This window comes from Panthera onca, chromosome C1 (genome assembly GCF_046562875.1).
Source record: "Panthera onca isolate mPanOnc1 chromosome C1, mPanOnc1 haplotype 2, whole genome shotgun sequence".
Classification (NCBI taxonomy): domain Eukaryota; kingdom Metazoa; phylum Chordata; class Mammalia; order Carnivora; family Felidae; genus Panthera; species Panthera onca.
In genome coordinates, this window is record NC_138346.1 from 103,256,342 (window position 1) to 103,269,200 (window position 12,859).

The following is a 12,859-nucleotide window of genomic DNA, read 5'->3' on the forward strand; positions in this document are numbered from 1 at the left end:
TTCCATAATTTGGCTATTGTAAATAATGCTGCTATAAACATAAGGGTGCATATATCCCTTTGAATTAGTGTTTTCGTATTTTTTGGGTAAATACCCAGTGATGTGATTGCTGTCATGTAGGGTATTTTTAACTTTTTGAGGAACCTCCATACTGTTTTCCATAGTGGCTACACCAGTTTGCTTTCCCACCAACAGTGCACAAGTGTTCCTTTTTCTCCACATTCTTTCCAATACCTGTTGTCTCTTGTGTTGTTGATTTTAGCCATTCTGACAGATGTGTGGTGACATCGCAATGAGTTTTGATTTGCATTTCTCTTATGGTGAGTGATGGTGAGCATCTTTTCATGTGTCTGTTGGCCATCTGTATGTTTTCTTTGGAGAAATGTCTGTTCTCTTCAAGAAATATTTTTTAAAATTTGAAGATTACTATTAATGAATTTTTTTCTCAAAGGTTAGAGGATAACATCAAACCACGTAATCAAATAAAATTATTTAAAACTCTCAGCAGGGTGTAAACTAGTAAGGTTTTATTGCAAATTATAGGTGGCCAACATCTTGTGACAATCCACATTTAAGAGCATTGAATGTTTAGAATAGATTGTGCATTTCTGTAGTTGGGCTTAGCAGTGCAAATTTATTCTTTTAAAGTTAATTTGCATTGTCTTAAATACTTTCTGTCCATTATTGTTAGTGACTTGAGGTTGAGAGGAATGTTTTGGTAATAATAGCTACTTGAGCTTGTGTTTAAAGTTTTATCGTGTAATTTAAAAAATATGTAAGTACAACCACTGTCTGGAAAATATTTTTATCTATAAGCATAAATCTAAGGAACATGAGATTTTGAGGATAGAGGGTAGGTACATTTTGTTCTAATTTAAGAACATTTACATATGTTAATTATAATGTCCTGCTGTCCTATTGTTAGTTCTTTTTGTTTGAATATTATCTATTTAGGGTAGCCAAGTTTAGGTTTCTTTGGTCTGTAAAGAACAGTGGCTTTAACCTTATTTATAATCTACTAAACCTGTTTAAACATGGAGCCAATAGATGGGTTACTTTCAGGATACATTTATCTCTAAATATGTTGTCTAAGAGTAGATTTGGGTAGTCTCTAAAAACATGTGACTTAGTTTTCTAAATAATTACATATCTGTGGAAATGCTACTCAGTGTTTTCTTTGTTTTTGCCAAAAATGGAAGTAATACCCAATACAATATTTGCTTAATGTTAATAATTGGTTTTCAAAATAATCTGCTGTTTGCACTTCACTTTGTAAATAATAGTCATAATAAAACTATATATATATATATGTATATATATATATATGTAGTTTTTTTAATTTCTTAATGTTCATTTATTTTTGAGAGAGAGAGAAAGAGTATGAATGGGGAGGGGCAGACAGAGAGGGAGACACAGAATCTGAAGCAGGCTCCAGGCTCCAAGCTGTCAGCACAGAGCCTGACGTGGGGCCTGAACTCATGAGCCATGAGATCATAAGCTGAACCCGATAAAACTATATATTTAAAGCATAGTATTAGTTGGGGCATCTGGGTAGCTCAGTTGGTTAAGCGTTTGACTTCAGCTCAGGTCATGATCTTACGGTTTGTGAGTTCAAGCCCCTTGTGGTACTCTGTGCTGACAGCTTGGAGCCTGGAGCCTGCTTCGTGTTCTGTGACTCTCTCTGTCTCTGCTGCTCCTCTGCTCGCACTCTCTCTCTCTCTCTCTCTCTCTCTCTCTCAAATAAATAAATATTAAAAATTAAAAAAAAAAGCATGATATTAGCACTCCCTAAACATCAGTTAGAAAATTGTATGAGATAACATAAACTAGACTATGGTGAGTAGTAATCAAGGACATATGTAATTAAAGAGTTCTTAAAATGGATAGATTTCTTTGTTCATATAGTCTCCTTAAATGACTTCTTGAAAATTTATATGTAGCATAGAGGATGATCAGAAGAGCCCCCTAGAAGCATTTGATATTTTGCTCAACTGAGACTTTAAACAATTATGTTCTCTTAGCATCTCCAAAAGAACATCTTATTTTCATAAGTGAATAGAAAAAGTTTGAGGTACTAGGAAAAGGTGTCTCTTCTGAGAAAAGCACTCATCTGTCAGCTGGATGTCATATATTAAGATGCTCATAACTTTTGGGAGTGTGTTTTCAAAATGTAATGGAAATTCTGACGACTTATTTGTCAGAATTAGCTTATTTGGCTTATTAGCTTATTTGGGTTATTGTTATCTTATTTCTTATCACCTGTGGGCAGTTAGGTTGTCACTGCCATAATTGTGTCACTTGTCAAGTGGTATGTATCGTAAATGTAGATAATTTTCAAGACTATGGAAGAATCTCAAATATGGAAGTATCTGAGTGAGTTACATAGAAATTTCATTGAAACAACCAAAAAAAGAAATTTCAGGGAAACTGTTAATCTGGGTTCAGGTGCAAATGTCAAAAGTAAGTGTGCCAGTAAATGGGGAAGACTGGTGTTGGCAGAATACACTGATATCTTTTGATCCTGTCATTCCTGTACCATTCTTTGACATTGGAATATCTTTATAACATCAGCCAGTGCTCTTTTTTTTTTGGTAGCTCCCCCTACTGTTAAACCTAATTTGCCAATTCTCTGTTCCTTATCAATTTCCTTAGGTCTTTGCCCACTTTCTTCACCTGGACCACTCACCCCAGTTGAAGGGAAGGCAGGGCTGGGGAGAAGGGAAAATATATATCTGTTATAGGCAAGAGTTTAACATACACAAAGAGATCGTTGTGTGTGTTGCTTCATATTTTCTATTAATGTGTAATGAATTACCCCAAATGTAGTTTAAAATGATACACATTTATTTTCTTCCAGTTTCTGTGGGTTGGGTATATGGGTGTAGGTTGGCTCTTGGAAAGTTGCTCTCTAGATGTTGACTAGACTTGGGGATCCTGGGTTCTTTTCCAAGGTCATGTGATTGTTGATTAATACAATCAAATGTAGGGCTCAGGTCTTTAGTTTTTTTGCAGGCTATCAGCATCTAGAGGCTCCTGACACAGGTCCTCTTACAATACGGCAGACCATATCTTTAAATGTTTATTTTGTTTTATTTTATTTTATTTTATTTTATTTTTTTTCAACGTTTTTTATTTTATTTTTGGGACAGAGAGAGACAGAGCATGAACGGGGGAGGGGCAGAGAGAGAGGGAGACACAGAATCGGAAACAGGCTCCAGGCTCCGAGCCATCAGCCCAGAGCCTGATGCGGGGCTCGAACTCACGGACCGCGAGATCGTGACCTGGCTGAAGTCGGACGCTTAACCGACTGCGCCACCCAGGCGCCCCTTGTTTTATTTTTTGAGAGAGAACATGAGCCGGGGAGGAGCAGAGAGACAGAATTTCAAGCAGGTTCCGTGCCGCCAGTGCAGAGCCCAGTGCAGGGCTCGAACTCACGAACCATGAAATCATGACTTGAGCCGAAATCTAGAGTCGAATGCTTCACCAACTGAGCCACCAAGGCACCCTGGCAGACCATGTATTTAAAGCCAGCAGGAGAATTTCTTTTACTTCAGGAAGTAAAAGAATTTTGCACCTGAGTGTGGCCCACCAAAGGCATTCTTTTCTTTTGATTTGGGACTTAAATCACATCTGCAATATCTTTCTTACCCTTCACCTAATTGTGGAAGGAAAATCTCATCAAATTTCTTGTCTTTGCCATATTCAAGTGGAGGGCATTGTACTGTTATCTGATTAATTAAGAGTAATAAAAATAAAAGTTTTTAGTTTACATTCACTTACTCCTTCTTTGAAACTCTTCTTTATGTAAATCTGAGTTTTGACCTATATTATTTTGCTTCCATCTAAATAACTTTTTAAAAAGTATCTTTCAAGACTGGTGCACTGGCAACAAATCCATCTCCCCCCCCTTTTTTTTTTTGTCTGAGAAATTGTATATTTCTCTTTCTCTTTTGAAAGGTAATTTTGCAGGATATAGAATTCTCGGTTGGTGGGTTTTTTTCCCTTAACATTTTAAATATTCCACTCTACTTGCTTCTTGTTTGCAGGCTTAAGTAGTCAGATGTAATTCTTATATTTGCTCCTCAGTGTTTTTTTCCTGTGACTTCCTTCAGGATTTTTTTTTTTTTAAGAATTAAAAAAAAAATTTTTTTTTAAAAACATTTATTATTGAGAGGCAGAGAGAGACAGAGCATGAGTGTGGGAGGGGCTGAGAGACGGGGAGACACAGAATCCAAAGCAGGCTCCAGGCTCTGAGCTGTCAGCACAGAGCCTGACAGGGGGCCTGAACTCACAGACTGAGACATCATGACCTGAGCCGAAGTCAGACACTTAACTGACTGAGCCACCCAGGTGCCCCATTTTTAAGAATTTTTTAAAGTTTATTTGTTTTGAGAGAGAGGGAGGGAGAGAGAGACATGTTGAGGGGCAGCGAGAGAGGGGGAAAGAGAGAATCCCAAGCAGCCCCCACACCATCAGCGTGGAGCTCAATGTAGGACTCAAAATCACAAACTGTGAGATCGTGACCCAATATGAAACCAAAAGTTGGATGGATACTCAACCAACTGAGCCACCCAGGTGCCTCCAGGAGTTTTTAATCTTTTATTTGTAGTTTTAAAATGATATGCTTAGGTATAGGCTGGTTTTTGTAGGGTTTGGTTTTGTTTTTTTGGAGGGGCATTTTCCTTCTTAGTGTTGTCAAGGCTTTTTGGATCTGTACTTTGATCTCTGACATTAATTTGGGGAAACTCTCAGTCATTACTGTTATAAATATTTTTTCTTATTTTTTTCCTTTTTCTGGTATAGCCACTGTATCTATGTTATACCTTTTAAAAAATTTTTTTTTGTCCCACAGTATTTGGGTGTTCTGTTTTTATTTTTGTTTTTGTTTTTTTAGTCTTTGTTCTTTTTCCTTTTTGGTTTTTGAGGATTCTATTAATATATCCTCTAGCTCAGAGAGTCTTTCCTCTGTTGTGTCTGATACATGTCTATCATTAGGCATTCTTCATATATATGTGTTAGTGTTTTTTGCCTATAACATTACTTACTGGTTCTTTCTTAGGATTTCCATTTCTGTGCTCACGTTACCCATCTGTTTCTGCATGTTGTCTACAATATCCATTAGAGCCTTTGGCATATTAATCACAGATAGTTCTTCTCAATTCTCTCTGTGATAATTCCAACATCCCTTTCATGTCTGGTTCTGATGCTTGCTCCATCCTTTCAAATCGTGGTTTGCCTTTTATCATGCCTTGTAAATTTTTCTTTTTCTTTTTCTTTTTTATTTTTAAAGATTTTATTTGTAAGTAATCTATACACCCAACATGGGGCTCAAACTTACAACCCTGAGATCAAGAGTCACATGCTCTGCTGACAGCCAGCCAGCCAGGCAGCCTGACATCCCTGTAAATTTTTCTTGATAGGCAGGCATGGTGTCGTGGTAAGAGGAAATGCTGTAAATAGGCCTTTAGTAGGTGTGGGGAAGAGTGGGGGGAGGAGAGAAGAATTCTGTAATCCTCTGGTTAAGTCTCAGTATTTTAGAGAGCCTGTGTCTCTGGACAGGGTTTCTCAGTTTTTCCCTCCCCTTTTAGATGGGACAGGATATCTAAAATGGGCTGGAGTTGGGTATTTCCCTTCTCCCACCAGAAGGCTAGAGTTAGTTGGAGTTGAGTATTTTCCTTGCCCCAGGTTTGTTAGGCTCTTGTTAACTAGTTTCTCCTAAGGGCAGTTGTTGTTAAGAACAGAGTGCTTTGGTGTATTTAATAATAGTTTGTGTGTGTGTGTGTGTGTGTGTGTGTGTGTGTGTGTGTGTGTGGTGTGTATGTGTGTGTATGTATGTATGTATGTGTATGTGTATGTATGTTTACCCCTGGCAGAAAGCTTAACTCTACTTTTCTCAGTACTTACTGTGGGAATCTAATTGGATTCTTGGAAATAAATCTCACAATATTGTGGAAGTCCCCTGGAGTTTTTTTTAACTCTCAGAATTGTCCACACTGAGCCCCCAGCAATTTGCCAGTTACAGTTACTGGTTCCCTGGGTGGTTTCTGCTTGTGACTCTTTACATGAGACCTGTTTGCCTGTCTCTTCAGTCTTGGGGACAGTAGCTTGCCTTGATCTTCTCTTTCTCATAAATCTCAGAAGCATTGGTGATTTTCCAGTCTGTTCTACTTTTTACTTGTTAAAGTGGCATGGGGGCTTGCAAGCTCTTTACATATGGAACCGGAAACCACCCATCACTGTCTTGTAATTGGTGAACCTTACTTGGCTTAGCCCTTCTTTGTCAACTGCTAAAGCTGTTTTCCTTATATAGTTCTCATACCTGTGTAACACTGACTGTTAGCTTTAATCATTTTGACATGAACAGTCTGTGATGTCAACTGCAGTTACTGGATACCACTGATTTGAATTGGTGTTTATTTTTATTATTTTTTGCTTACTCATTATTCAGATTTCTTACTACTTACTGCTTATTCATATTTAAAAATTCTATACCTTGTGTTTCTAATATATCTTATTTCTTTTCTCTAATTGTCTTTAAGAGGAAAGTTGTGGGGCGCCTGGGTGGCTCAGTCGGTTGAGCGCCGACTTCGGCTCAGGTCACGATCTCGCGGTCTGTGAGTTCGAGCCCCGCATCGGGCCCCTGTGCTGACAGCTCAGAGCCCGAAGCCTGTTTCAATTCTGTGTCTCCCTCTCTCTGACCCTCCCCCATTCATGCTCTGTCTCTCTCTGTCTCAAAAATAAAATAAAACGTTAAAAAAAAAAAAAAAAAAAAAAAAAAGAGGAAAGTTGTATGGATTTTAAACTTTGAATCCTTGACTGTCTGAAATGTCGTTAGCTTTGTTCTCCCACATGAACGCTAATTTTTTTGGTATGTAATTCTGTGTTTCATATAATTTTTAGAACTTCAAAGCTACAACTTTCATTGCCTTTTAACATCAAGTACTGCTGATAGCAATGTGTTGTCTCTTCTTTCTTGGCAATGCTATTTTTTCCTCTTAATTTTGTTTTATGTTTATTTAATTTTCAGAGAGAAAGAGCAGGAGTGGGGGAGGGGCAGAGAGAGGGACACAGAATCCGAAGCAGGCTCCAGGCTCTGAGCTGTCAGCGCAGAGTCTGATGTAGGGCTTGAACCCATGAACTGCGAGATCATGACCTGAGCCAAAGTCAGCCCCTTAACCAACTGAGCCACTCAGGTGCCCCTGTTTTTCCCTCTTAGGTTAAAAATTGAGAAGCAAAGATGTGTAGTCTTATGTTTCCTATTTTGTTTTTGTTTTCTTGAGAATAATAAGAATAATCCTATTAGAATTAGTTTGAATATGAGGATAGTTAAAATGAAGGGTATTATTGTATTTTAAAAAATTGAGCAAACTCCCATGTTTCCCCCAAATCTGAATCAGTTTAATAAAGGGCCCTTCAGAGTTACACAATCTTCCTTCCATTTGCTGTTCTACAGTGTCGTTTAATACTTGCATTGGTGAGAAATGTTCCAGCTTCCTAAGATAGCATATGCTCCTACCCCTTGTTTTGGCTACTCCCAAATTTATTTATTTTGAATTGGATTATGACTTCCTGAACAATTCATGTATTGTCTTCCCAATGGAACAGTTCAAAATAAAGCTTTTCTTCAGGCAGTTTGAATTTTAGTTTAGATGATGAACTATATACGGTTCCTTTATTTATGCCTACAATTCTTCTTATCCAGGTGTTTCAAAAGTTATAACTGCTTTTTACGTAAGTGTTAGTTGAACAATATATAACAGCCTTGCTGTTTTAAACTACATTGTATCTTCAACTATTCTTTTATTTAGTGAATTTGTTTTTCAACTTAGACCGTGTGTGGACAGTAATGACCTCACGTTTCCGATTGCCTGCTGGCAGAACCTACAATGTACGAGCATCAGAGTTGGCCCGAGACAGACAGCATACGGAGGTGGTTTGCAACATCCTTCTTTTGGATAACACTGTACAAGCTTTCAAAGTTAATGTAAGTATTTTATATAGTTTTTTCTTTTCATAATCTGAATTTAGATTATATTTTAAAACTAAAATTGTTTAATTGTATTATACTTCGAAAAGCCTTATTCCTTATCCAGTGAAGAAAGTCTTTTTAGTATGGGTTTGTAAGTTTCTAGTATAAGTTTTGATTTAAACTGAGTCTTTCAAAAGGTTGACACACCAACAGTGCATTATGATAAGTGGAGCAAATCAGTGTGTGGCTGGTTTTTATAAATGAGCTTGAGGTGCTTGAAAGGAATTTATTCCCGTGAGTGATTTACACATTTTCTTCGTAATCTTTCTTGTACTTTCTGTGAATAAAGCTTGCTAAACAGAGATAAAGGACAGCCCTGATCTTATCTGAGTCTTGTCTGAAATATTTATTTAACAAATATTTGTTCATCCTATTTCTATTTTTATTTGTTTAACGTTATTTGTGAATTTCACCCATGCAGTATGTTGACAGTTGTTGGTTCGTTGTCAATGCTATGTAGTACTCAGTTGTGTGAATATGCCACAATTTGCTTATTCACTTATTTGTCACCATTTACTTGTCCACTTTACTGTTGGTGTATTTGGATTTTTTCCACTTTGGGCTCTTGTCAGTAACGTTATTGTGAGCATACTTGTACGTGTCTTGATATATACAAGGGTGTATTCCTCTTTTTTATTTAAAAAATTTCAAACCTGCAGAAGAGGAGGAAGAATAGGGTAATGAATACCCACATATTCTTTAGCTAGACTGATCCGTTGTTCACATTTTTCACATTTGCTTTATCTTTCTTTTTCTGTGTGTTTTTCTGAACCTTCTGAAAGTAAGTGGTACACTTCACATGTAAGTACTTCAGCCTAGGAATCTCATAAATTACCACAGAACCATTGTCCCCTTCAAAAATCAAATACTATGAAATAATAATGGCTGGTGTATAGTCCGTGTTCGGACTGGATTCCTCATTCCTCATTTCTGCCTTTCCGTAGCACCTTTCATCTGTTTTTTGCTGTTACCTGGGTTGTTACCTGGGTTTTTCTATACTTAGAAATCTTTCAGTGATATGAAATACTAATCTTCTGAAATTAGCTTGGATGGACATGGGTATTATGCTAAGTGAAATAAGCCAGGTAGAGAAAAATAAATACTGTGTGACTTTACTCATATCTGAGAGCTAAAAAGAAAAGCTGAACTCAGAAAGAGTAAAATGGTGGTTTCCATGGGTTAGGATGTGGGGGAAATGAGATGTTGGCCAAACGGTACAAACTTCCAGTTAGGAGTAAGTTCTGGGGATCTGATATACAGCATGGTGACTGTGGTCAACAGTACTGTACTATATACTTGAAAGTTGGTGAGGGAGTGAACCTTAAATGTTTGCACCGTACACAAAAAGGGTAATATGTGAGGTGATGCATGTACTAACTTTATCATGGTAATTGTTTCATGATGTATATGTGTATCACATCATCTTGTCGTACACCTTAAACTTACACAATGTCATGTCAGTTATATCTCAAAGCTGGAAAAAATAAAATATTAATCTTCTTTCTTTACCAGTTTCTTAAAATTTTCTGTATTACAACACGATCGCTAATCTGTTGCTAGTTTATTTTTTTACCCAAACTCCGAACCATTTCACATTGGAAAAGTGGCTGCAGAGTAGTACCTTTAAGAGTATTTTCTAACATACCCAACTAGTGTGCTTTTCCGACATGTTAAGCTTTAATTTTTTTCTTTTTTTTTAGTATTCTGTCCTCTGTTAATACATAGTATAGGTTGCCAACAAAGGACAATAGTATTTAGTGAAGGGAATTCTACTTCATAAAAATTTTTAGTTAATGGAAATTCATGTGTTGGGACTTGGTACAAGAAAAGTCCCTTTTCCTGTTATTGACTCATTAAAATCCTTTTGGGGGGGTTAAATAGTAATTCTTAATTTAATATTCATTATACTTAGTTCATATTTACTCTTAATGTTAGCTTGTAATTCTGTATTTGTTTCAAAATATTGCAGAAGGATTTGCTGTTTTCTGTTTAGCAAAATTTTTTCTGTTGGGCACTTTAGTTAATAATCCAATGTTGTATTTTTTTAATGTTTATTTTATTTATTTTGAGAGAGAGAGAGCATGCGCATGACCCAGGTAGGGGCAGAGAGAGAGGGACAGAGAATCCCCAGCAGGCTTTGTGCTGTCAGTGCAGACCCCATCATGGGGCTCGATCTCCCTGAGCCGAAATCAAGAGTTGGGTGCTTAACCAACTGAGCCACTCAGGCGCCCCTGGAATATTGTATTTTTCAATATAGTAATCAATGTGCTAATTACTCTTTTAGAAAGACATATATTTACTCTTTTTATATATTTTTAATACATGTTATATATGTTTAAATGTCCATTTTAATACAGTTGAGTGTATCACTAGACTGATAATATTATGGTACTGGAAACTTTACCTTTACTTCAGGTCATCACCAAATTTAGTTTAAGAGGAACAGTATAAGAAATTGACTGTTGGATATATAGTATATTTATTCCTCAGGGTATTTGGACCCAAGTCTTTCAAAGTGTACTTTCAGTGCACTTTAGTACTTTTGTGTAGATGCTGCATAGTTTAATCTATGTGAATGGCTTTCTAGTTGTGCAGTTTACAATCTGTACAGCATCATGTGATCTAGTCTGCAAATTAACAGGGGAGTTCAAACTTCTGATATTATTCTCTGTGTCCAGTAAGTACCATTAGGTCTCAGAAATACCCACTGTGGGCAGCTGCTAGTTTCACCAGCCTCTCTGTTCCCTGGGAAGGAGAACCATTCAGGTCTCCAGGTAGTCTCTGGAGACTGCCAGGCAAGGATTTGTAGCATTTTAGCTGTTGAAATCATTCCTTTCCCTGAAAGATGTCTGTACCACAGATTAAATGTTCATTTTTATCAAAGTCTGCTTTTTTTTCCATCTTGTATTCATCTCATCAAAACCTTTTCTATGTGGGGGCACCTGGGTGGTGGCTCAGTCAGTTAAGCGTCTGACTCTTGGTTTTGGCACAGGTCACGATCTCACAGTTCATGAGTTCTAGCTCCACATCCGGCTCTGTGCCGACAGTGTGGAGCTTGCTTGGGATTCTCTCTCCCTTGCTCTCTGTCCCTCTCCTGCTTGCGTATGTGCTGTCTCTTTCTCTCTCTCCAAAATAAATAAATAAACTTAAAAAAAAAATCATCTGGGGAGCTTTTTTAAAAAAATAAAAATCTTTTCTGTATATCGTCCTGGGAGAAAATGGTATAATGAAGGAACTGATAAAACTTCATTAGTTCCTTTTTTTCTATCTCTTTGTAGACACAGGGTTGAGATAAGCCTGTTAGTGTTGTTTCAGTTTGAAGTTACATTTTCACTATGGTTTTGGCACAACTACTTTACTGTAGCCAGCCTATGGAGTGTGTTTTCTTTCTGTGTCCTTGAATTCATTGTCAGTCACTAAGAACATCTTTCCATTAAGTACATAGTATCCATACTATGTGGATTCATTTCACCTACCTATGCGGACTTTTTCCAAATTTTGGCTTTTTTTTTTTTATGTCAGTATGGCGATTTAGGAGTAGCCTGTGTGACAAGGAAGGGTTGGGGAAAACCACCCTATTCCAGTTATTAGGACTGTGTAAGAAATTACCCCAAAAGTTAGTGGCATATTTATTATCCTCAGAGGTTCTGTGAGTCAAGGATTCACATAGGTAGGGATGGCTTATATCTCCTCCATGGTTGGACCTCAGCTGAAAAACTCAAGGCTGGAGGCTACAATCATTTGAAGGCTTATTCACTCATATGACTTATTACCTACGACCTTAGCTGAGGCTTACACACTTGTGTATGCTCTCTCTGTGTGCCCCAGGCATATTCACAGCATTCCAAAGGTGAGCATCCTTAGAGAGAGTGAGAGCCAGGCTGCAACCATATTGCCTTTTCTGATCTGGCTTTGGAAGTCACATAATGTCACTTCACCACATTCTGTTAGTGCTGTCACAAAGTCACCCTCAGGATCAGTGGAAGAGAAAGTTATTCAGCACACGTTATTCAGTGTGTAGTTCTAAGGTGCTTCATAGGTAGTAGTGTTCAAAGACGAGGAACAAAGCTTATGCATTAAGGAATTTTTTGCCTTTTTTTTTTTTTTTTGGTCTTTTTGTCCCAGTTTACTTTTTTTTTAAATTAAATTTTTATGTTAAGTAGGCTCTATGCTGCACATGGGGCTTGAACTCATGACTCTGAGATCAAAAGTTGTATGCTCTTCTGACTGAACCAGCCAGGCACTCTTCCCTTAGTTTATTTTTTGGAAATAAAATTATCCTAATAGTACTAAAGCTGTTCTCTAAATTGTTTTGTTTGTTATATATATATACTCAAGAATAACTGATATATTTTTTAAAGTTTATTTATTTTGAGAGAGAGAGAGAAACAGCATGAGTGAGGGAGGGGAAGAGAGAGGGGAGAGAGAATCTCAAGCAGGCTCTGTGCTGCTGGTGCAGAGTGTGACAGAGGGCTCAAACTCAGGAAACCGTGAGATCATGATGTGAGCCAAAACCAAGAGTCACACTGACTGAGTGACCCAGGCGCCCCAATAATTTTTTTTCCATTTATTTTTTGTAATGTTTATTTTTGAGAGAGACAGAGACAGAATGCAAGTGGGTTGGGGCAGAGAGAGAGGGAGGCACAGAATCCGAAGCAGGCTCCAGGCTCCGAGCTGTTGGCACAGAGCCCCACACAGGGCTCGAACTCACGAGCTGTGAAATCATGACCTGAGCCGAAGTCGGACGCTCAACCAACTGAGCCACCCAGGTGCCCCAATAATTTTTTTAATGATACTAGTACCTCAGTTGTTAACAAAAGATGCCATAAA

The 12,859-nt window shown here is 37.6% G+C and overlaps 1 protein-coding gene across 6 annotated transcripts in view; it reads left to right on the forward strand.

Moving 5' to 3' along the window:
• Positions 1–12,859, forward strand: part of PTPN4 (protein tyrosine phosphatase non-receptor type 4) — a 217,401-nt gene that overhangs the window by 35,743 nt on the left and 168,799 nt on the right. For all 6 annotated transcript variants that reach the window (XM_060625472.2, XM_060625474.2, XM_060625476.2 and 3 more), the window contains exon 2: positions 7,830–7,984. In XM_060625472.2, the coding sequence (XP_060481455.1) occupies positions 7,887–7,984 (98 nt within the window). In that variant the 5' untranslated portion in view covers positions 7,830–7,886. The remainder of the gene's footprint in view (positions 1–7,829; positions 7,985–12,859) is intronic.